Here is a 24906-nt window from a genome sequence, read left to right as displayed (position 1 = left end):
AAATGGCATAACTAGATACTCGAAGTGGCCAAGATGGGTGTTGAAGGCCATTTTCCATTCGTCGCCCTCCCTGATCCGGACTAAGTGGTAGGCGTTGCGGAGGTCAAGCTTCGTGAAAACTCTGGCATGAGTAAGTGGCTCGAGGGTGGAGCTGATAAGGGGAAGAGGATACTTATTCTTCACCGTGAGTTTGTTTAGCCCACGGTAATCAATACATGGTCTCAGGCCGCCATCCTTTTTAGCCACAAAGAAAAAGCCTGCTGCAAGGGGGGAAGACGAGGGTCTGATGATGCCTGAATGCAGGGATTCCGCAATGTAGTTGCGCATTGCTTCCTTCTCTGGAAGAGAGATGTTGTAAAGCCGTCCCTTCGGGAAGGGGGCCCCAGGTAGGAGATTGATGGCACAATCATACGGCCGGTGAGGGGGAAGCGACAGAGCCTGGTCCTTGCTAAACACTGGGGCAAGATCATGGTACTCGGGGGGAACACCTGTGAGGTCTGGGGGAGAGGACACCGCTTTGGAACCACAGGGCGGGGACAGTGCAGAACGCAGGCAGGTTGCATGGCAAGTAGTGCTCCATCCAAGGATCCGACCGGAGGCCCAGGAGATGTGGGGCTCATGCTTCTCCAACCAAGGTCGACCCAACACCAAGGGCGCAGTCGGGGCATGAAGAACAAAGAAACAGATGGACTCGGTGTGATTACCTGAAAAGGTGAGCATGAGGGGCCTGGTAGAATAGGAGATAGCGCCCAATGGACGTCCGTCTATGGCCTGGGGGAACAATGAGTGGTCTAAGGAAACCAAGGGGACACCTGCTTGGCGAGCAAAGGAATAGTCCATGAGGCACTCATCCGCACCAGAGTCAATGAAGGCGCTGACAGAAAGTGTCTCTGTGCCCCAGGCCAGCGTAACAGGGAAGAGGCGGTTGGGATTCTTCTTGGGCTGGGGGAAAATCGTCTTGCTCACCAGTATAGCCCCTACCAGCGAGCAGGATCTTTTGGGCGAGTGGGGCAAGAGCGAATGAAATGATTTGACTCACCACAGTAGAGACACAGCCTGTTGTTCAGTCTCTGTTCCCTCTCCTCTGGTGTGAGTCGTGATCGGCCGATCTCCATGGGTTCCCCTGGGCCAGGTGTAGAAGGAGCCGGGGAACGCAGAGGTGAAGGAGGGGGCTGAGCTCGGCAGGCAGGAAACAGAGTGGGAACTTCCATAGCTGGGCGGTGAGAGGGTTGGCGAGGAGAGCTTCGATGGACTCTGTCTGTGCGTCGTTCCTGAAGCCGGGAGTCCATCTGGAGGGCCAGGGATATTAAGTCGTTGAGGGTCTCAGGGCAGTCACGGACAATGAGATCCTTAATGGCATCACTCAGCCCCTTGCGATAAACACTGAGAAGAGCATTGGTGTCCCATCGGCTCTCCGCTGCCAGGATCCGGAACTCCAGGGTATACTGAGCCACAGAGCGAGACCCCTGACGGATTACCAGCAAACGACTGGCGGCGTCCTTCCCGTCTACAGGGTGATCGAACACTGCCTGAAACTCCCTCTTAAACTGTGCGTAGTCGGTAGCCAGAGAAAGGTTGCCTTCAACTGCAGCTATAGCCCAGCTGAGGGCCTCATCAACAAGAAGAGACATGACCAAGGCAATCCTAGACCCATTGGAAGAATATCTGGATGGCTGATGAGTGAAAAGTAACTCACATTGAGCGAGGAAACCCCGACAGCGGTTGAAATCTCCGTCGAAGGGCCTAGGGCTGACTAAGTTGGGCTCAGATTGGGGGTGCGCTTGGACTGGGGAGGCCGCAGAACCCGCTGCTGCACTGGGAGGGCTGGGGCTGGTGTTGGCGACGGGATCTGGAAGTCCGCTGACAGGGGTTTGGGCTGTAAGGGTATCCAGGGATTTCTGAATGTCGGCCAAAGCTCCGGAGATGGCGCTCACTTGCGTGGAAAGGGACGCCACAGATCCTACTGTGGAACGGGAGGCATTTTCCAGCACTGCAATTCGACTTTGCACAGTGGGAAAGGCCTTCTTCAACTCCTGCTGCAGCTCGGCAAGGTCAAAGGCCTGCTTGGCAATCAAACCTCCTAATTCTGCAGGAGTCTGGTTCCCTGCCCCTGGGGACCCGGCTTGGCTCATATTGGCTTGAACGTTCTGTTATGCTCTAAAGTCACAGTAGCCAAATGTGCCAGGTACCCCAGAGACAAAGACACAGAATCGTGCTGCAAGTTTAACAAATTTATTAAAGGGCGTTACGTGGGAGTGGAGCTGGGCCAAGGAGGGAGAGAGGGGGTATCCAGGGAGAGGTGAGAGGGTGGAGGGTCCACGTGGTGGTTTGGTGGGGGTGAAGGTGAGGGGCTTGGAAGGCGTGGATGGAGCGAGGAGACACTGGTTTTGCGGAGGGAGCCTGGAACAAACACAACAGAGAACAGGGTTAGCAAAGAAACACTACACAGTCTTTTCGAAGATTCACGAGCGCTGAGAATGCTGCTAGGACACAGCCGGCTAAACTGACCACAATAGTCAACGTTCAAGCAACGGGCGCCTCCTCTCAGCCTCCTCTTATACTCAGGCAGAGTAGATGATGATGTGGAGCAGCTGGGCTGCTCGTCGTCCTCATTGCCAGCACCTGTGCTGGGCTGACTGGCTGCTGGCTGCTGGGCAGCCCCAACAACACAGACAATAAAAGAGAATAGAGCTAAAACATAGATAGAGATTTACATCACTGATATCAAATATAGAAAGTACTATAAAGTTAAATAATTATTCTTAATACATCATTATACACAACCTGTAGTTTTTCTTCCTTGCTTTCTTGTAGTTGACCCACAGGTATAGAGGTGTATAGAGGTGTATAGCGGTGTATAGCGGTGTATAGAGGTGTATAGCGGTGTATAGAGGTGTATAGAGGTGTATAGAGGTGTATAGAGGTGTATAGCGGTGTATAGCGGTGTATAGAGGTGTATAGAGGTGTATAGAGGTGTATAGCAGTGTATAGCGGTGTATAGAGGTGTGTAGAGGTGTATAGAGGTGTATAGCGGTGTATAGAGGTGTATAGAGGTGTATAGAGGTGTATAGCGGTGTATAGCGGTGTATAGCGGTGTATAGAGGTGTATAGAGGTGTATAGAGGTGTATAGCGGTGTATAGAGGTGTGTAGAGGTGTATAGAGGTGTATAGAGGTGTATAGAGGTGTATAGCGGTGTGTAGAGGTGTGTAGAGGTGTATAGAGGTGTATAGAGGTGTATAGCGGTGTATACCTCTGCACCTACCTCACTCTCACATCAAACTCATCATACAGACTGCGCTCTCTGGACTTTCTATCTGCCTCTGTCCCCAGAACTCGTACTGAGTTTGGGAAGAGGGCATTCATGTACTCTGCTCCCTCTGGCTGGAACAATCTCCAAAAAACACTAAAACTACAGGCATTCATCACCCTTTCCGATTTTAAAACCAGACTTAACTGTTTTTTAATGGCAAATCATGGAGTGTGTAAATGTTTTACTGTTTAGTATTTTAGCATCACTGGATTAGCGTTCTTTTAGTGTGTATTCTTGTGCATTGTTCTGTTCTGCCCTGGCTGATTTAACATAATCTCTCTTCCTTCAGGATCCCCTGGTACAGCCTCCCCTTGTACCACACAGCCCTCCCGTCCTCCTTCTCTTCCCCCCATATCCCTGCCGGACTGTAGAACTCTGGACGTCATTCATCTTTTCTCTCTCTCTCTCTCTTTCTCTCTCTCTCTCTCTCTCTCATATTCGTCCTCACTTCTTTGTGTGTATATTATCTTGTTGCTGCTTTCTTGGCCAGGCCTTGCTCGTAAAAGAGATTTTTTTATCTCAAGCAATTTGCCTGGTAAAATAAAGGTTAAATAAAAAAATAAAAAAATAGAGGTGTATAGAGGTGTGTAGAGGTGTATAGAGGTGTATAGAGGTGTATAGCGGTGTGTAGAGGTGTATAGAGGTGTATAGTGGTGTATAGAGGTGTATAGCGGTGTATAGAGGTGTATAGAGGTGTATAGTGGTGTATAGAGGTGTATAGCGGTGTATAGAGGTGTATAGAGGTGTATAGAGGTGTATAACGGTGTATAGTGGTGTATAGAGGTGTATAGAGGTGTATAGAGGTGTATAGCGGTGTGTAGAGGTGTATAGAGGTGTGTAGAGGTGTATAGAGGTGTATAGAGGTGTATAGCGGTGTGTAGAGGTGTATAGAGGTGTATAGTGGTGTATAGAGGTGTATAGAGGTGTATAGAGGTGTATAGAGGTGTATAGTGGTGTATAGAGGTGTATAGAGGTGTATAGAGGTGTGTAGAGGTGTGTAGAGGTGTATAGAGGTGTATAGTGGTGTATAGAGGTGTATAGCGGTGTGTAGAGGTGTATAGAGGTGTATAGCGGTGTATAGCGGTGTATAGAGGTGTATAGAGGTGTATAGAGGTGTGTAGAGGTGTATAGAGGTGTATAGAGGTGTATAGAGGTGTATAACGGTGTATAGTGGTGTATAGAGGTGTATAGAGGTGTATAGAGGTGTATAGAGGTGTATAGCGGTGTATAGAGGTGTATAACGGTGTATAGTGGTGTATAGAGGTGTATAGAGGTGTATAGAGGTGTATAGAGGTGTATAGAGGTGTATAGAGGTGTATAACGGTGTATAGTGGTGTATAGAGGTGTATAGAGGTGTATAGAGGTGTATAGAGGTGTATAGAGGTGTATAGCGGTGTATAGTGGTGTAGGTGTATAGAGGTGTGTAGAGGTGTATAGAGGTGTATAGAGGTGTATAGCGGTGTATAGAGGTGTATAGAGGTGTATAGAGGTGTATAGAGGTGTATAGAGGTGTATAGAGGTGTATAGAGGTGTATAGAGGTGTATAGAGGTGTGTAGAGGTGTATAGCGGTGTATAGAGGTGTGTAGAGGTGTATAGAGGTGTATAGAGGTGTATAGAGGTGTATAGCGGTGTATAGAGGTGTGTAGAGGTGTGTAGAGGTGTATAGAGGTGTATAGAGGTGTATAGAGGTGTGTAGAGGTGTATAGAGGTGTATAGAGGTGTATAGAGGTGTGTAGAGGTGTATAGAGGTGTATAGAGGTGTATAGCGGTGTATAGAGGTGTAGGTGTATAGAGGTGTGTAGAGGTGTATAGAGGTGTATAGCGTTGTATAGAGGTGTATAGCGGTGTATAGTGGTGTAGGTGTATAGAGGTGTGTAGAGGTGTATAGAGGTGTATAGCGGTGTATAGCGGTGTATAGTGGTGTAGGTGTATAGAGGTGTGTAGAGGTGTATAGAGGTGTATAGCGGTGTATAGCGGTGTATAGTGGTGTATAGAGGTGTATAGAGGTGTATAGCGGTGTATAGAGGTGTATAGAGGTGTGTAGAGGTGTATAGAGGTGTATAGAGGTGTATAGAGGTGTGTAGAGGTGTATAGAGGTGTGTAGAGGTGTATAGAGGTGTATAGCGGTGTATAGCGGTGTATAGTGGTGTATAGAGGTGTATAGAGGTGTATAGCGGTGTATAGAGGTGTATAGCGGTGTATAGCGGTGTATAGAGGTGTATAGTGGTGTATAGAGGTGTATAGAGGTGTATAGCGGTGTATAGCGGTGTATAGCGGTGTATAACGGTGTATAGAGGTGTATAGCGGTGTATAGTGGTGTAGGTGTATAGAGGTGTGTAGAGGTGTATAGAGGTGTATAGCGGTGTATAGTGGTGTATAGAGGTGTATAGAGGTGTATAGCGGTGTATAGCGGTGTATAGTGGTGTAGGTGTATAGAGGTGTGTAGAGGTGTATAGAGGTGTATAGCGGTGTATAGTGGTGTATAGAGGTGTATAGAGGTGTATAGCGGTGTATAGCGGTGTATAGAGGTGTATAGAGGTGTATAGCAGGGGCGTCTCTAGGATTTTGACACATCCGGGGCTTAGCCCGGAAGAGTGACACATGCAATATATGCGCGCGCAGAGCGCGCGCCGAAATTTTTAGGCATAGAGACATTCTCCATCATTGGTGAAAAAGGTGAAAACGATGCAATCCACAGATCATCAAATGAATGACCCATTTTGAATTTAGTTCTATGTAGCCTACTGACATTAGCTAGCTACGTAACAACACATTGTGTTTCCATTTAACACATTAGCAGCTACAGTAAAAGAGGCAGGCTGTGCGGGATCCCTGTCTGCTAACTAGCTGCTATCATGCATGAAAAAGAAAATAAACAAGATGGTTCGATGTTATAGCACATTAACTTCAGCAACTTTCCCCTCTAGAAGAAGCCCAAACTTAGTTATTTCTAGGTACACAATTCTCACACCCTACAATTACAGATGCCAATAATTACAGATTGCTTTTTTTCTCATGTAATATCAACCAGAGCAATATCAACTAGCTGCTAGCTAGCTAACGTTAGCTACTACCCTCTTGTAGTTCCAGCTGCAACACTCTTTTCGAAATTATACATTTTTACATAATTTCTATTCCCATTACCTTTTTGATTGCTGACCACCTTTGGGGGAAAACATGGAAATCTTTTTTGTGGCATCTTGATACACTTTAGCTGCTACTAGCTACCAAAAGACAGCTGCAGCTTGCTGTTGTCAAACCTGCCTGCTGTCAGGTATTTGTTGTCAAGTTAAATGCGCCGCTGTTTTGGGTGAATGACGTCAAGTGCGACCTGGAGGTGTTAACCACTTGTGTGCCAAAGCCAAAGTAGTGGCTTTTTAAAAATATAATTAATTGTTACTCAAACCTGTCCAAAAACACTGTTTTATCGAAGCATCAACATAAGATAACCGTAGTTTGAGAATGTGATCTTAAAAAAAAAAAAAAAAAAAATTTTTTTTTTTTTTTTTTTTTTTTGAAAATTAATATTCGGGGCTAATTAAAAAACATCCGGGGCTTTAGCCCCGAATGTTTTAGCCTAGGGACGCCACTGGTGTATAGCGGTGTATAGAGGTGTATAGAGGTGTATAGAGGTGTATAGAGGTGTATAGAGGTGTGTAGAGGTGTATAGAGGTGTATAGAGGTGTATAGAGGTGTATAACGGTGTATAGAGGTGTATAGCGGTGTATAGCGGTGTATAGAGGTGTATAGCGGTGTATAGAGGTGTATAGAGGTGTATAGAGGTGTATAGCGGTGTATAGAGGTGTATAGAGGTGTATAGCGGTGTATAGCGGTGTATAGTGGTGTAGGTGTATAGAGGTGTGTAGAGGTGTATAGCGGCTTTGAACACTTTTATGTTTTTAGTGAGATGTTGAGTTACTGTAGGCTATGTATGTGTACTGTCTGTAGTTACAGTAAAAAATAAAAAAATAAATTTTCATTATGATGAATGGAGTAGAAGTGTTTTCCAGTCATCCTAGTGTTTTACACTGAGCACATGGTTCTTATAAATGTCTAGTCATGGTTTGTGTGTGTCATTTGACACTAAAATAGCATTTTGAGAATAGATAGATAGATAATTTATTAGTACAGACTCTGGGTCCAGAATAAATAACATTGTTTTGAATGTAAAGTTTCATTTTGCAGGAGAAGTTATAGGGGTTTTGCCCGTTGTGTGTGTGTGTGTTTTTGGATTTGTGTGTAGAGTTCTGAGAGTATGAGGAATACTTTCAGAAAATGTGTGTAAACAATCTCGAACAGGCAGCAGCAGCAGCAGCAGCAGAGTCTGGTCCATGGATGTATTATGGGCTGTGTTGTGTTTTATTGTGACAGTCCCCCGGACCGGAAGTGTCCCTGTGCGTGCAGCTTTCCTCGGGATGATCCTGATCTGGATTCAGCCATATTCCCAGCGAGCAGCCACACCGGCAGAGTCCGCCTCAACCTCCACAAAACACAAACACCTCGGTAAAGTAAAGTAGTCCCTCATCCCGCAGCGGAGCAGCGGAGCAGCGGAGCGGCCGCAGCACCGACACCGAGCGGCACCGACACCGACACCGACCGGACATGGAGCAGCGACCGACGGTCTGAGCCTCCGGATCCCAGCGGAAGGTCCAGATCGACCGGGATCAGACCGGGATTAGAGCCGCGGAGGAGCATCCGGACTGGGCCTGGGCCTGCACCGGACCGGGTTCGAGTCCGGGTCTGGACCGGGTCTGGACCGGAGGACACTCCCCGAACCACCGACACCGACTCACCGACACCAGCGGCTCAAAATGTCGGTGCTGCTGCTCCGGAGCTAACGGAGCTAACGGGGCTAACGGAGCTAACGGCTAACCATAGATATACTGTATAAACTGACGGCTAACGGCTAACGGAGCTAGCGGCTAGCGGCTAGCGGCGGCTAACGGACAGGAAGCGGCTTAACGCAGCGGAGCTTCGGTCGCAGCGCAGCGGGGATCGGAGCGCTGCCGCCGGCCAGGATGTCGGCCCAGGCCCGGCTGCAGCGGCTGGAGGAGCTGCTGCTGGACTCTGGTTCTGGTTCTGGTTCTGGTTCTGGGTCCGGGTCCGGGTCCAGATGCCTGAGCGTGGAGACTCTGCTGGACCTGCTGCTCTGCCTCTACTCAGAATGCTCCCACTGCCCCCTGAAGAGGGAGAAGCACGTCACAGACTTCCTGGAGTGGGGTAAGAGTCCTGGTCCTGATGGTCCTGATGGTCCTGGTTCTGTTCAGGGTCCTGGTCCTGGTTCTGTTCAGGGTCCTGGTCCACTAGAGGAGGTCTAGAGAGTCCAGACCACCACTGACGTAGTAGGTTCTGTTGATGGCAGGGGAGTTACAGGGTCCTGGTCTTGGTCCTGGTCCTGGTCCGGGTCCTGGTCCTGATGGTCCTGATGGTCCTGGTTCTGTTCAGGGTCCTGGTCCTGGTCCTGTGAGGTTCAGGTCCACTAGAGGAGGTCTAGAGAGCCCAGACCACCACTGACGTAGTAGGTTCTGTTGATGGCAGGGGAGTTACAGGGTCCTGGTCCTGGTCTTGGTCCTGGTCCTGGTCCGGGTCCTGGTCCTCAGGGGTTTGGACCTGACCGGGTCTCAGATGAACTCTGAGGGTCTTTAGTTTAGTCCAGGGTCCTGGTTTAATGGTGTTGGACCAGGTCTGGACTGTGATCAGGTCTGATCCGGATCAATAGATGGATCAGAACAGACTGGGCTCCGTCTCAGTGGACCGGCTGCTCCTGCAGGACTCGCTGGCCCAGTTCGGCCCAGTTTGACCCAGTTTGACCCGGAGCAGCGTGGTCTGGTCTGGCCTGGCTCTAGTCTGTCCTGGTTCTGGTCTGTCCTGGCTCTAGTCTGTCCTGGCTCTAGTCTGTCCTGGTTCTGGTCTGTCCTGGTTCTGGTCTGACCTGGTTCTAGTCTGTCCTGGTTCTGGTCTGTCCTGGTTCTGGTCTGTCCTGGTTCTGGTCTGACCTGGTTCTAGTCTGTCCTGGTTCTGGTCTGTCCTGGTTCTGGTCTGTCCTGGTTCTGGTCTGTCCTGGTTCTAGTCTGTCCTGGTTCTAGTCTGTCCTGGTTCTGGTCTGGCCTGGTTCTGGTCTGGCCTGGTTCTGGTCTGGCCTGGTTCTGGTCTGACCTGGTTTCAGCTGCAGCATCAGAGTCTGTGACGTGGACCCGATCCATCGCTGATACCTGATCAGCAGCCGATCATTGATCCACCTGACCTGGATCACAGATCAATAACCTGTCAGCCCAGAGACCAGAACCAGGACCAGGACCAGAACCAGGACCAGGACCAGAACCAGGACCAGAACCAGGACCAGGACCAGGACCAGGACCAGACCTGAGTCAGATCACATCATGTGTTCACCTGGTCTCAGACCTGGTTGTTGTTGAGGTCACCTGGTTCAGGTCCAGACCTGATCCTGGAGCTGTCACCCAGATGTTACTGTGTGTGTGTGTGTGTGTGTGTGTGTGTGTGTGTGTGTGTGTGTGTGTGTGAGTGTGAGTGAGTGAGAGAGAGAGTGTGTGTGACCCAGATAGAAGGACCAGATCAGATGAATAAGAGATGAAGACTCAGTCTGCTCTGCAGGGTCCTAGAGCCGCTGGTTCTGATGGAGCCTCCATAGTGGTTCTACTGACAGTCTACGGTTGTGTCCTAAACCCCTCCCTCACTCCCTCATTCCCTCCTCCCTCATTCCCTCATTCCCTCATTCCCTCATTCCCTCCTCCCTCATCCCTACTCACTATATAGTGAATTCAATATAGTGACTCACTGGTCAAATATATTTAAGCATCAAAGATGTTCAATCAAACCCACATAGTTTGAAACAACGTTCAAAACACACACAGCCAGTGTCACAACTAAGCATAAAGTCTGCTAGCTTAATGCTAACGTATAATGTAAAACACCATAGACGGGCTAACAGAAATTAGCCTCGCTATCCAGGGTCTGTGGTCAGTTTATAACGCTTGTTAGGAAATTTGCTCTGACGTTTGTTGTGGGAGTCTGTGGAAGCCGCGACCGGACAACTCTGGCAGCTGGACACATTTATTGAGGCTGCTGCACTACTTCATTTATTTGGTAGCTACACCGGTCCCTACTTCATTTATTTGGTAGCTACACCGGTCACTACTTCATTTATTTGGTAGCTACACCGGTCACTACTTCATTTATTTGGTAGCTACACCGGTCACACTACTTCATTTATTTGGTAGCTACACCGGTCACACTACTTCATTTATTTGGTAGCTACACCGGTCACTACTTCATTTATTTGGTAGCTACACCGGTCACTACTGCATTTATTTGGTAGCTACACCGGTCACTACTGCATTTATTTGGTAGCTACACCGGTCACTACTTCATTTATTTGGTAGCTACACCGGTCACTACTTCATTTATTTGGTAGCTACACCGGTCACTACTTCATTTATTTGGTAGCTACACCGGTCACTACTTCATTTATTTGGTAGCTACACCGGTCACTACTTCATTTATTTGGTAGCTACACCGGTCACTACTTCATTTATTTGGTAGCTACACCGGTCACTACTTCATTTATTTGGTAGCTACACCGGTCACTACTGCATTTATTTGGTAGCTACACCGGTCAATACTTAATTTAGCCGCAGCACACACAGTTGCAGTGTTTTATTTTGAAAATTGACCGGATACTCTCGTTGTTTCATGTTTGACTTCCTGCCCAGCTTGACGCGAGTGCTCGCGGCTCTCACACAAAATAGACCGGACGCTGCAGGGCGCGAGCCGGCCGCGGAGGTGCACGCCGCGACACCACACCAGCGGTTAATATGGGCACAGAAAGTAAACTGGCTCCGCTTCTCGGCTCTTCTCGGCTCTTCTCGGCCCTTCCGCGTCCGGTGGACGTTCCGCGGCGCTATGCAGGCACCGGGCACTGCAGCCAAAGACGGTAAATAGAGTATCTTTGCTGCAGCCTGCATATCGAGCAGGTCATTACTGCTCCAATACGAACTTTTCCCCCCACAATCGAACGAATATTCGAATGTCGAATAAAAAGTGACAGCCCTACTAGATAGTGAACATTAGTGCCTCTATTGTGTCTCTATTGTGTCTTTATCGTGTCTTTATTGTGTCTTTAACGTATCTCTGTGTGTCCTCCCCTCAGTCAAACCCTTCACCACCACCGTGAAGGACATGCGGCTGCACAGGGACGACTTCGAGATGCTGAAGGTGATTGGACGAGGAGCGTTCGGAGAGGTAAGACTTCCTGTTGTCCCCTAGGAGGACATTAGACCAGTAGGACATTAGACCAATAGGACATTAGACCAGGTGGACATTAGACCAGGAGGACATTAGACCAGGTGGACATTAGACCAGGAGGACACGAGACCAGGAGGACATTAGACCAGTAGGACATTAGACCAGGAGGACATTAGACCAGTAGGACACGAGACCAGGAGGACATTAGACCAGGAGGACATTAGACCAGGAGGACATTAGACCAGTAGGACATTAGACCAGTAGGACATTAGACCAGTAGGACACGAGACCAGGAGGACATTAGACCAATAGGACATTAGACCAGGAGGACACGAGACCAGGAGGACATTAGACCAGGAGGACATTAGACCAGTAGGACACGAGACCAGGAGGACATTAGACCAGGAGGACATTAGACCAGGAGGACATTAGACCAGGAGGACATTAGACCAGGAGGACATTAGACCAATAGGACATTAGACCAGGAGGACATTAGACCAGGAGGACATTAGACCAGTAGGAAATTAGACCAGTAGGACATTAGACCAGGAGGACACGAGACCAGGAGGACACGAGACCAGGAGGACATTAGACCAGGAGGACATTAGACCAGTAGGACATTAGACCAGGAGGACACGAGACCAGGAGGACATTAGACCAGGAGGACATTAGACCAGGAGGACACGAGACCAGGAGGACATTAGACCAGGAGGACATTAGACCAGGAGTGTGAAGCTGATGGCGAGCGGCGCAGCGACCAGATGAGTCACAGGAAGTGATGTCACAGGAAGTGATGTGGAGACGTCCTGACAGGAAGTGGAGCAGAGAGACAGGAAGTGCCGATGAACAGACTCTTCCTCCGGACAAGAGGACCGGAGACGTTTAGACCTGTTGCCACGGCGACTGCTGGGCGGCCATCTTGGAACAGGGCATCACGCCTGTAGAGGAACGATGCGTCTGTAGAGAGACTGTGGAGGGAGGAGCCGGCTGGGCGGCCATCTTGGTGCAGCAGCAGCAGCTCATGTAGCTGGAGTAAACACTGCCTTGTCCTGTCAATAAAGTTATTTAAATTGAAGAAGAGAGCGGGATGAGATCCTCACCTTATCTGCTGCTCATCTGTTGTAAACAGATGCACATGGAGGAGAGGAGGTAACAGACTGTCACAGTTCTCTACTGTCTCTCTGTTACAACATGGAAACCTGCTGCTTAGATTCAGGTGCAGCCTAGATATGTTCTATTAACATGCAGCTGGTGCAGCTGATGCAGCTGGTGCAGCTGGTGCAGCTGATGCAGCTGGTGCAGCTGGTGCTCTGAGCTCTATGGTCTGTAAACTACGGTAGTTTCCTCCTATCAACAGCTGCTCAGTAACAGTGGATGGTCACAGCCAGATGTTTTACTCTCCTGGGCCAGATGTGGACCTGACTAGTGAAGAGATTAACGTGTGATAATATTCTTATCGCACAATAAGAGTCTTCTGTTAACGTCGTTAATGGCCCAGGACCAGGCCGTTGCCAGGGACAACGCTGGTTTAGGACTGTTGTAGACCAGCTGGACCGATGTGGACTGATGTGGACCAGGACCAGGTGTCTCTGTGGATCATTAACAGCCTGATAGCGGCTGTAGTTAAAGTCCACATGTGGGACCAGTCAGATCCTCATCCGTTGTCATGGCAGCAGCATCGGCTCGTGTGTGTGTGTGTGTGTGTGTGTGTGTGTGTGTGTGTGTGTGTGTGTGTGTGTGTGTGTGTGTGTGTGTGTGTGTGTGTGTGTGTGTGTGTGTGTGTGTGTGTGTGTGTGTGTGTGTGTGTGTGTGTGTGTGTGTGTGTGTGTATATATGTGTGTATACGTCCATATAAGGGCAGAGAGAGTTTCCTAATGAGGTCACAGTGTTCAACTCTTCACTGTTAGCCTAGCTTAGCTTAGCTTAGCTTAGCTTAGCTTAGCTTAGCTTAGCCTGTCCTCAACTGACTGTTAGCACTCACTCTGTGTGTGTGTGTGTGTGTGTCTGCAGACAGGTGTGGCTCAGACACACCTTTCCTCTGGTATGTGGACAATGCACACACACACACACATAGACACACACACACACACACACACACACATAGACACACACACACACACACACACACACACATAGACACACACACACACACACACATAGACACACACACACACACACACACAGACAGACACACACTCTGTGGGGTCTGTGTTACTGTGCTTGTGAGGACAGTTTTCAGTGTGAGACTCAGTCTGATCCTGGTCCTGGTTCTGGTTCTGGTCCTGGTCCTGGTCCTGGTCCCGGTCCCGGTCCAGGTCCAGGTCCCGGTCCCGGTCCCGGTCCCGGTCCCGGTTCCGGTCCCGGTCCCGGTCCCGGTCCAGGTCCAGGTCCCGGTCCCGGTCCCGGTCCCGGTCCCGGTCCCGGTTCCGGTCCTGGACCCGGTCCTGGTTCTGGTCCTGGTCCTGGTCCCGGTCCCGGTCCCGGTCCCGGTCCAGGTCCCGGTCCCGGTCCCGGTCCCGGTCCCGGTCCAGGTCCCGGTCCCGGTCCCGGTCCCGGTTCCGGTCCTGGTTCTGGTCCTGGTCCTGGTCCCGGTCCCGGTCCCGGTCCCGGTCCCGGTCCCGGTCCAGGTCCCGGTCCCGGTCCCGGTCCCGGTCCCGGTCCTGGTCCTGGTCCTGGTCCTGGTCCTGGTCTAGGTCTGGGCCAGACAGACGCTGGTTCCTGTCGGCCAATCAGATCGCTGGAAGCTCACACACCTGTTGGACTGGAGACATGAACAAACATGTCAACGACAACAAAACAAACACACACACCCCGAGCCTCAACTTCCTGTCAGGACTTTCACAATAAGAGCAGAGACCAGCCTCAACTTCCTGTCAGGACTTTCACAATAAGAGCAGAGACCAGCCTCAACTTCCTGTCAGGACTTTCACAATAAGAGCAGAGACCAGCCTCAACTTCCTGTCAGGACTTTCACAATAAGAGCAGAGACCAGCCTCAGCTTCCTGTCAGGACTTTCACAATAAGAGCAGAGACCAGCCTCAACTTCCTGTCAGGACTTTCACAATAAGAGCAGAGACCAGAATCTCTGTCTCTCTCAGGGTTAATGTCTCTCTCTCTCTGTCTGCAGGTTGCCGTGGTGAAGATGAAACACACGGAGAGAGTTTACGCCATGAAGATCCTCAACAAGTGGGAGATGTTGAAGAGAGCCGAGGTAACTGGCGTGTAGCATGTAGCGTGTAGCATGTAGCATGTAAGGGTTAGCCTTCAGCGCTGTGACGTGATGGAGCTCCAGATGCAGCAGCCGCTACAGAGCGCCAGGTGTTAGCGTGTTGTTGTGTGTTAGCGTGTTGTTGCTAACATGTTGCCAGGTGTTAGCGTGTTGTTGCTAACATGTTGTTGCTAACGTGTTGTTGCTAACATGTTGTTGCTAACATGTTGCCAGGTGTTAGCGTGTTGTTGCTAACATGTTGCTAACGTGTCCCTACAGACGGCGTGTTAGCGTGTTGTTGCTAACGTGTTGTTGCTAACGTGTTGTTGCTAACGTGTTGTTGCTAACATGTTGTTGCTAACGTGTTGTTGCTAACGTGTTGTTGCTAACATGTTGTTGCTAACGTGTTGTTGCTAACGTGTCCCTACAGACGGCGTGTTTCCGCGAGGAGCGCGACGTCCTGGTGAAAGGAGACAGTCAGTGGATCACTACTCTGCACTACGCGTTCCAGGACGACAACTACCTGGTAAGTACTGCAAGTACTCTTAGTACTAGTACCGTTGGTACCGTTGGTACTATTGGTACTGTTGGTACCGTTAGTACCAATGGTACTATTGGTATCGTGTTGGTACCGTTTGTACCGTTGGTACTATTGGTACCAACGGTACCAATAGTACCAATAGTACCTGACAGCTGTGTGTACTTGTACTGCAGTACTGACAGCTGTGTGTACTTGTACTGCAGTACCTGGTGATGGACTACTACGTGGGTGGAGACCTGCTGACTCTGCTCAGTAAGTTCGAGGACCGTCTTCCAGAGGACATGTCCAAGTTCTACGTGGCCGAGATGGTTCTGGCGATCCATTCCATCCACCAGCAGCGCTACATCCACAGGTACTGGTCCTACTGGTCCTACTGGTCCTACTGGGTCTACTGGGTCTACTGGTCCTACTGGTCCTACTGGTCCTACTGGATCTACTGGTCCTACTGGTCCTACTGGTCCTACTGGTCCTACTGGTTCTACTGGGTCCTACTGGGTCTACTGGTCCTACTGGTCCTACTGGTCCTACTGGATCCTACTGGGTCTACTGGTCCTACTGGGTCTACTGGTCCTACTGGATCCTACTGGTCCTACTGGTTCTACTGGGTCTACTGGTCCTACTGGTCCTACTGGGTTGCCACTGGCACGGCGCGGTGCGGCACGGCCCGATTTTGTTGCTTTTCCACCATCCCTAGTACCTGGTACCAGGAACCAGGAACTATTTTAGTTCCTCCTCGGCCCTGGTTCCTAGCAGCCGAAGCTCTATACTACTATAACGTGACGTCACCCGACTGCCTTCCACTGATTGGACAGAGCGTTGTGATGTCAGCCGACTGCCTTCCACTGATTGGACAGAGCGTCGTCACAGGAGGAGTGCAGCGCGACGTCCGACATGAGAATCAAACCCGGACATTTCAAAAACACAGCGACTACTGATCTGTACCAGACTGTTGTTGTTCCTTCACCTGAGTGAAATGTTGCTGTTAACGAGCTGCAGACCAGTGAGTTTGGAGCTGACGAGACGAGAGAAACAAGACACACGGACAATGCAGCTCCGCCCCCGCTGAGGAGGAACTAGAGAACTCAGCTGTAGTGGAAAAGCACCTTTACCGAGCCGAGCCGAGCCGTTCCGTTCCGTTCCGTGCCGTGCCGTTCCGAGCCGTGCCGTGCCGTTCCGTGCCGAGCCATGAAAGTGTAGTGGTAAAGCACCTTTACCGAGCCGTTCCGTGCCGTGCCGTGCCAAGCCGTGCCGTGCCGTGCCGTGCCGTTCCGTTCCGTGCCGTGCCAAGCCGTGCCGTGCCGAGCCGTGCCGTGCCGAGCCGAGCTGAGCCGAGCCATGAAAGTGTAGTGGGAAAGCGCCATTGGTGTCCAGCCTCCTCCTGACTGTGTGTGACTGTGTGAGAGACAGGAAGTGTGTCTTCCTGGCAGCAGTGTCCTCTGGGAGATGTAGTTCCTTCCTGTGCAGAGCCTCAGACTTGGCTGTGCTCCCCCCCTCCCCCCACCCCCCCCCCCCAGCTGTCTCCATGGAGACAAACATTTCTTGATTGATGACTAGCAGCATGTCAGAGCTCAGCATGATGGGAAATGAGGGGTTTGTTTCTACACACTGTTCCAGTTTCAGACCTGACCCAGAGCTCTTTGTGTGTTTTTCAGGGACATCAAACCGGACAACGTCCTGCTGGACGTCAACGGACACATCCGCCTCGCCGACTTCGGGTCCTGTCTCCGCATGATGGAGGACGGCACGGTAAAGTCTTCTCTACTCTACTAACGGTCTCAGGTCTGGGACTCAGGTCGTATTTATCAGTCGTCTTAGAATTCCTCCTGACAACACCAAGAGTCGACTTCAGAGTGAAAAGATTCTTGTCTGAGCTGCAGTTAGAAGTTAGTTATCAAGCGTCTGACTGGTAGTGAAGTGTAGGACTGAATTACTACAGAACTATGAGCCGTAAACTCAGTTTTAGATGACGTCACTTCCACGTCCATAGGAATGACCAATCACTGAAGGCAATCCTTATCTCAGAATATAGAAGTACCTTAGACATATAGAGTCCTTCAGTAAACCCTGAACTTCCTGTTCCCTGGTCTAAAAGTCTTTCTGGTGAAACCGCTCAGATCAGGGTGAATGTTGAACTGTCCCTTTAAATACCCTACTGGTGAATGTTGAAGCTTTGCACTGCAAAAACTCAAAATCTTACCAAGAATATTTGTCTTATTTCAAGTCAAAACAAATCTCATTATACTTAAAATAAGACTCATCACATAAAAAGCAGCTTGTTTTTAGACACTTTTTACTTCTTTCAAACAGATTTTCACTTGAAATAAGTAGAAAAATCTGATAGTGGAGCAAGTTTTTCTTTCTTATTACAAGCACAAAAAACTTGCTTTGACTGGCAGATTTTTCTACTTAATTCAAGTGAAAATTAGTTTGAAACAAGTGAAAATGATCTAAAAACAAGTTCATTTTTAGGTGATGAGTCTTATTTTAAGTGGAAAGAGATTAGTTTTGACTAGAAATGAGACATTTTGACAAGAAATAAGACAAATAGCCTATTCTTGGAAAGATTTAGAGTTTTTGCAGTGTGACGTGTGGTCAAAAAGGCGGTTGCTAACTAGTTGCTCCATACGACTACAAACCCTGTGGGGGACATTAAACAGGCCAGAGTGTCTTATGGAGGTTATCTGATCTTATGTATGGCTCTTCAACAAGTAGAAACAGTCCCATTTCCCCATTAGACACTGTGTGAACATAAAGCAGCTGAAACCAGTGGAAAGTTTAGTGGTGGTGACGTGTAGTAGTCCGTTAAAGCCGTACGTTAGCTTTTTACTTCTGGACGTCACACTGGACAACACACTGCTGTGTTGATTCAGTAAAGCTGGTAAGACGAACCACCGACACAAAGAGAAACTTTGGTTTATAACTGTTGCATCTGTTGCGTTTGGCGTTGCCGCCGGTGTGTTAATGGTTTCAACAGTTTTGTGTCTTTGATTCGTCGCGTCCCCGGTGTGAAAAGGCTGATTACGTAAGGGATAATGCCCGACGAGGTGTCCATTATCAGAAATTAATGGACGACGCGGAGGCGTTCGCGTCCGACGGTTGCTTCCGCGAAGTCCATTAATCTCTGATAATCGGACACCTTGAAGGGTATTATCTCTGATAATCGGACACCTCGAAGGGCATTATCCCGCTTTTACCATGGTCACTTACCAGATAAATACATATTAAATCAATTACTTATAATTTAACGTTGTTTTTACCGTTAAAATCATACGTCTTTAAAGGTGTAGTACAGAAATGGCCGTTTGTCCTGTTTGTCGCGCCGAGTTGTCACGAGCTGCAACACGAGTTTACCCGAGTGAGGAAAACGAATTTGATTGGTCGTTATCGAGCGGGCGGGATATTCAAAGCTTGGGGTGAGACCGAGCTCCGTGTGTGTGTGTGTGTCTCAGACGTTTGAATGACGGATGACGGATCCAATATCAGTGGCTGGTGAATCGTGAGCAGGCTGACGTATAATCTGTGCACCTGCATTATCCAATGCGGAAAAAAAAATACACACTTTCATCCTGGATTTACTCAAAAATAGAATTTTGCACAAAGTTTGGCCTCCAACGTCTGAAAGATGAGTTATCACATTAATGTTAGGACCCAAAGTGGGCTCAAATTCAGTTTTCTTTTCTGTACACCTTTAAGCGGCTGAGCCGAGCGGACTATTTAATAACTCTCGTCGGCGATAAAAGAAAAAAAAAAGAGGGACCCTCTGTGATGGCAGCTTGTTGCCATGGTGACTCTGCCACAGCCTGGTAGTTGATCAGTGAAGGGAAGTGAGGAGGTGACGGCTTAAATGTTACGTGACACAAAGTTTTACTTCTTACCGCTGGTGTGTTTACAGACTCCGGTGCCGTGATGCGCTGGAAAAAAGTTGTTATGGTCCGAGTGTCCGTTGCCGTGGTTACCAACAAGCGTTTGAGCCGGCGCAGTAATATTTAGAACGTAATCAGGCTATTTGACCGGAACATCTTTATGGGTGTCCATTATCACTTTTTAATGGACACCCAGCAGCCAATCAGAATCGAGGATTCACCCAGACCATGGTGTAATAGATCTTATTCTTTAGATTGACAGTAGGACTAGAGTCAACAAACTCTCAGCACTTCAGACTAAAATGACACTTTAAGACGCTCGATAGACGGGTCTCAGGTCCCTAACGCTCCTCCTGTGGTTCTGGTCCGGTGCAGGTCCAGTCCTCGGTGGCGGTGGGAACGCCGGACTACATCTCCCCAGAGATCCTGCAGGCCATGGAGGACGGGATGGGACGCTACGGGCCGGAGTGTGACTGGTGGTCTCTGGGAGTCTGCATGTACGAGATGCTGTACGGAGAAACGCCCTTCTACGCCGAGTCTCTGGTGGAGACCTACGGCAAGATCATGAACCACGAGGTGAGACGCTTCCTGTCCTGTAGGAGAGACACTTCCTGTCCCGTAGAGACACTTCCTGTCCTGTAGAGACACAACATTTATCTCCTAGAAATTATTTACCCAGCCGGTGGTAAACCTCTAAAAACCTGCGGGTAAGTTAATTAGCGATGGTTTTCTCCCCCGGGATGAGGACGGAGGTTGGCCGGCCGAGCAGCTCTGTAGACCGGCTGCTGTCTCTGTGATGTCCCGGTCGCTGCAGAGCTTCACTTCTCTGAAAAACATCGGAGCAAACTTCTAAACAGCCGTCGTTTGGATCAACTGGCCGTAGATTTGGGATCTAAACAGTTACTTTCTCACATGAAAACATATTAAAACTTAATAAAGTTACATAATAACAGCACTAGAGCGGGAAATAAAACAGCTGTTAGCCTGTTTTACAGCTACCGCTACCGGTTGCTGTGAAATGCATTCTGGGAAACTGGTATACTGCATACTGAACGGTGTCGGTCTGCTGAAGTAGTATACTGAATCCCACTGTAGCGGCAATCTTTCTTCCTCAGCCTACTCTGCTTCACCGCTGCTATTAAGCTTCTTCTTGGCAATAAGCTTGACACAAAAAAAAAGAATCTTCCAAGGCAGTAACTCCGTTCAAAAAATAACTTTACTTAAAAAGCAAAAAACAAAGTTACAAGATTCGCTCTGAGGCTGCTTAACCTGGTCTGAGAGCTAAGCTACTGTGATGTCATCAACATCATAATTAAAGGAGCAGTTCCACATTTTAAAGGAAAACTACTAACTATTGTAAGCAATACAATTACAATTACCCCCACAGTGTTTCCCCCAGAAAATGTGTTAGTTAAGGTGGTGTCTGTCCTGTTGGCGGGGCGGGGGGGGGGGGGGGGGGTCGGTGCGCCGTATTAAGTTTCGCTTTCACCATGCGCTCTGCTGTTATGCATGTGCGCTTCTCTGTGGTACAAGGACCCCCAAACTGATGGAGAGATGGAGCGGGGACCCCCTACTTATATACAGTATATTGTATAAAATTGTGTTTTATATTTAACTGGTCCTGTAGTGCCATACAGGGCCGTTGTATAGGGGAGAAAGGTGATGATCATTATAGGGGCCCAGCGCCCAGTAGGGCCCACAAAAACCCCAGTAGTCTAATCTTTGTATGATTGAATTATTCTGCATAAGACCCTGACTGATACTCATAGTAATGCTGCATTAGCATCAAAACAAAGTAGGCTAAATAAGAAATGATAATAGATACGTAAAAGTGGAAAAGTCAGGGGGCAGGGGCCCACTTTAGTATACTTTCAGGGGGCCAAGGATTCCTAGCAACGGCCCTGGCGCCATATGCCAAAAGTACCATGTTATGAACTATAAATCACGCTTTTTTTAGGAGTTTGGCTGGTCATGGGACTTTTCAAAGGGACTTACATAAAAAACATATGCCATGCCATCTATGATCACAACAGGTCACAACTACGCTCGTGGTAACTGAACGCTGCTACACCAATGAAATAATTACTAAACCATAAAAAGACAGAGAAAACAAAGCAGTGTTTCCCCTACTTTGTTTTTTTCTCTGGCTTTTTATGCATTTATTTTGAAAGGGCAGCTGGAGAGAGACGGGGACGCGGACAGAAAGTGAGAGGGGGGATTGACACGCAGCGATGGGACTGTGGGAGGGTCGCTGCAGCGGCCGTGCTCTACCAAGACATATGACACTCGCGACTCACCCCCAATCGTCAGCGCCGCGGTCACCGGGGCTGATTCTGAGAACTTTTACACCGGGCGCGCCGTGTCATGTCTCGGTTCCACGGAGCGTTTCAGTGACGGCCTGACGCTGCTGCATTGTTGCTGCGCTATGAGCAGACGTGGCGGCGCGCGTTAATGTCACCGTCGTGTGTGTGCTGTGAATATCGCTACATTTTTATTTTTTTAAGACGTTAGTTTAGGCGGCAGCTCTTTGTTGTTAAGGCGGCCGCCTTAACAAGAAAGCGCTGCGGGAAACCCTGCTACATACTAACGCAGTATGCAGTAGACAGTATATGGTAGTATGCGGTTTAGAGAACAGCCTTCCTGTCCCGTAGCGAGACGCTTCCTGCCGTGGACTCGTCTGTGTGTCGTCAGCTTGTTTCCAGGTTACCGTGTGTCTCCAGACTCCCGTCCTACTTCCTCCTCCGTTCTAAATCGGAGTTCTTCCCCCGGTGGACGGAGCGCCGGCGTCCTGCTCTCATTACATCCGTCCTCTCCTCCGTCCTCGTCCTCTCCTCACTCCACTTTCCCTCTCGCTCTCGTTTCTCCCGCTGGGCTGCAGGAGCGTTTCCAGTTCCCGTCCCACGTGTCGGACGTGTCGGAGGACGCCAAGGACCTGATCCAGCGCCTGCTCTGCTCGCGGGAACGCCGCCTGGGGCTCAACGGCATCTCGGACTTCAAGAACCACCCGTTCTTCAGCGGCATCGACTGGGACAACATCCGGTCTGCCGAGGCGCCCTACATCCCCGACGTGTCCTCGCCCACCGACACGTCCAACTTCGACGTGGACGATGACGTCCTCAAGAACCCGGTGAGGAAACACAAACACACATCACACCAGTGATTCCCAGTGTTCCCAGTATTCCCAGTCTGTCCCAGCATTCCCAGTCTGTCCCAGTCTGTCCCAGTATTCCCAGTCTGTCCCAGCATTCCCAGTCTGTCCCAGTATTCCCAGTCTGTCCCAGTCTGTCCCAGTGATTCCCAGTCTGTCCCAATGTGTCCCAGCATTCCCAGTATTCCCAGTATTCCCAGCGTATTCCCAGTGTTCCCAGTCTGGACCTCCCTGACTGGTCCGGTCCGTGTCTTCCTGCAGGACCCCGGTCCTCCAGTGTCTCATACAGGTTTCACCGGGCAGCACCTTCCCTTCGTCGGCTTCACCTTCACCACCGACAGCTGCTTCTCCGACCGCAGCTCCGGCTGCGGCCGCCGAGGAGGAGGAGGAGGAGGAGGAGGAGGAGGAGGAGGGGGGGGAGGAGGGCAGGAAGTGGAGGCCTTCGAGAGGAGGATACGCCGGCTGGAGCAGGAGAAGCAGGAGCTGAACCGGAGACTTCAGGGTGAGACCGACAGGAGCAATTAAACTGGAAACCTTCAGATTCCTTCTTTTAGACCTAAAATGTTAGGAACATACAGCCCCAGTTGAATTTACCCGGAATTGTCCTTTAAGTTAAATGTACCCTATTTTCCGGACTATAAGTCGTGCTTTTTTCCGTAGTCTGGCCATGCGACCTATATTTAGAAGCCACTTTATACCAAAAATATCCGCTCTGTCATCTATGACGCCGTACAGTGGCGACTTTTTTTGTCAAGACTCCGAGGAGTCTCCGACGCCGTGACGTGATGCCTTTTCTCAAATTCCGTTTTTTCCATTTTAATCTTTGGAAATTCAGTTTTTTTTCCTTTTCCTCTTATTTTACCACCAGAAAGAGTGTTTTTAAAGGAACATTGTGCAGGAATTCCTCCCATCTAGCGTTGTGGTTGTATATCTTAAGCAACTCAGTCGTATTTTTCATGCTGCATTCACCTGAAATTGGGCAGACGGCAGATGGACGACAGCCGCTGCATGTAACGGCATAAACAAGCCTCTATGTAAACAAGTGGTCCGTCAGCATGAGGCAAAACAATACACGTGACAACATGTTGTCATGGCGATGTGGTATTGTTGACCTGACCAGCTAGCGCCTGTTGAAACTGTCACCACTGTGTAGTGTGAGGAAGGACGGAGGCACCGGTGTTGCATTCAGGTGCAGTCAGGCAGACGGCCGTCGGCAAACCAACCGGATGTCATTTTACTAAAACAATACCACATCACCATGACAACATGTTGTCACAATACCACATCACCATGACAACATGTTGTCAGACCACTTGTTTATCCTGTTACATGCAGCGTCTGTTGTCTGTCTGACGTCTGCCCCATTTCACCTGAATGCAACATCAAGAATACGTTCAGATATGCAACCGCACCGCTAGATGGGGGGAATTCCTACGTACTATACCTTTAAATAAATAAAAAGTAAAGCAATAGTTACTTTTCCTGCTAATTAGTTACTTTTATAACGTAGTAATTCAGTTACTTCTTGGGGAAAGTAACTAGTAACTATAACTAAGTAACCTTTAAAGGGACATTGTGTAGGAATTCCTCCATCTAGCGTGGTGGTTGTAGATCTGAAGCAACTCAGTCATATTTTTCATGCTGCATTCACCTGAAATTGGGCAGACGGCAGACGGGCATAAACAAGCCTCTATGTAAACAAGTAAACAAGTGGTCCGTCAGCACGAGGCAAAACAATACACATGACAACATGTTGTCATGGTGATGTGGTATTGTTTTACCGTCTTTCTCTGGACTTCTGTGACTAAAACGACATCTGGTTTGTTAGCGACGGCCGTCTGCCCGACTGCAGGTGAATGCAGCATCAAGAATACGTTCAGATATGCAGCCGCACCGCTGGATGGGGGGATTCCTACAGACTATACCTTTAACCCTCTGACCTCTGACCTCTGACCCCGTAGAGTCGACCCAGGCGCTCCAGGCTCCGTCCGGAGGAGGAGGAACTCTGACTCGGGACAAAGAGATCAAGAAGCTGAACGAGGAGATCGAACGTCTGAAGAAGAAGCTGGCAGGTCAGTCAGAGGCTGTGGTCGTCATGGTAACCAGTAGTAACACACATACACAGGTTGTGTCCTAAACCCCCCCCTCCTCCCTCGTCCCTCCTCCCTCACTCACTATACAGTGAATTCAATATAGTGACTCACTGGTCAAATAAAAAAACACTTTCGGACACTACTAATAATTAATTAAAACGTTCCAACCGCGATCGTAACGGCCAGCGTAGGTACCATGGATACAACCATGGTAACGGCCGGTGTAGCATAGACCTACGGGTGTACTAAAGAGGAGTAAAGCAATATATTAAGCGGTAATATATATATTTAAGCATCAAAGATGTTCAATCAAACCCACATAGTTTGAAACAACGTTCAAAACACACACAGCCAGTGTTACAACTAAGCATAAAGTCTGCTAGCTTAATGCTAACGTATAATGTAAAACACCATAGACGGGCTAACAGAAATTAGCCTCGCTATTCAGAGTCTGTGGTCAGTTTATAACGTTTGTTAGG

At 49.1% G+C, this 24906-nt stretch overlaps 2 protein-coding genes across 3 annotated transcripts in view; both read left to right on the top strand.

The window, feature by feature from the left end:
• LOC311007046 (activator of 90 kDa heat shock protein ATPase homolog 1-like) overlaps window positions 1-24906 on the top strand; it is a 119864-nt gene that overhangs the window by 28711 nt on the left and 66247 nt on the right. The window lies entirely within an intron of this gene.
• Window positions 7619-24906, top strand: part of cdc42bpb (CDC42 binding protein kinase beta (DMPK-like)) — a 45842-nt gene continuing 28554 nt past the window's right edge. For both annotated transcript variants that reach the window (XM_084000819.1, XM_084000818.1), the window contains exons 1-10: window positions 7619-8532; window positions 11480-11571; window positions 14702-14785; window positions 15213-15308; window positions 15527-15675; window positions 16976-17069; window positions 19562-19762; window positions 22065-22313; window positions 22596-22836; window positions 24296-24406. In XM_084000819.1, coding sequence (XP_083856945.1) covers window positions 8331-8532; window positions 11480-11571; window positions 14702-14785; window positions 15213-15308; window positions 15527-15675; window positions 16976-17069; window positions 19562-19762; window positions 22065-22313; window positions 22596-22836; window positions 24296-24406 — 1519 coding nt within the window. In that variant the 5' untranslated portion in view covers window positions 7619-8330. The remainder of the gene's footprint in view (window positions 8533-11479; window positions 11572-14701; window positions 14786-15212; window positions 15309-15526; window positions 15676-16975; window positions 17070-19561; window positions 19763-22064; window positions 22314-22595; window positions 22837-24295; window positions 24407-24906) is intronic.

Source organism: Trachurus trachurus (assembly GCF_905171665.1).
Source record: "Trachurus trachurus genome assembly, chromosome: 24".
NCBI lineage: Eukaryota > Metazoa > Chordata > Actinopteri > Carangiformes > Carangidae > Trachurus > Trachurus trachurus.
Note: the sequence above shows the minus strand (reverse complement) of the source record. Positions and strands in the feature narration are given on the sequence as shown.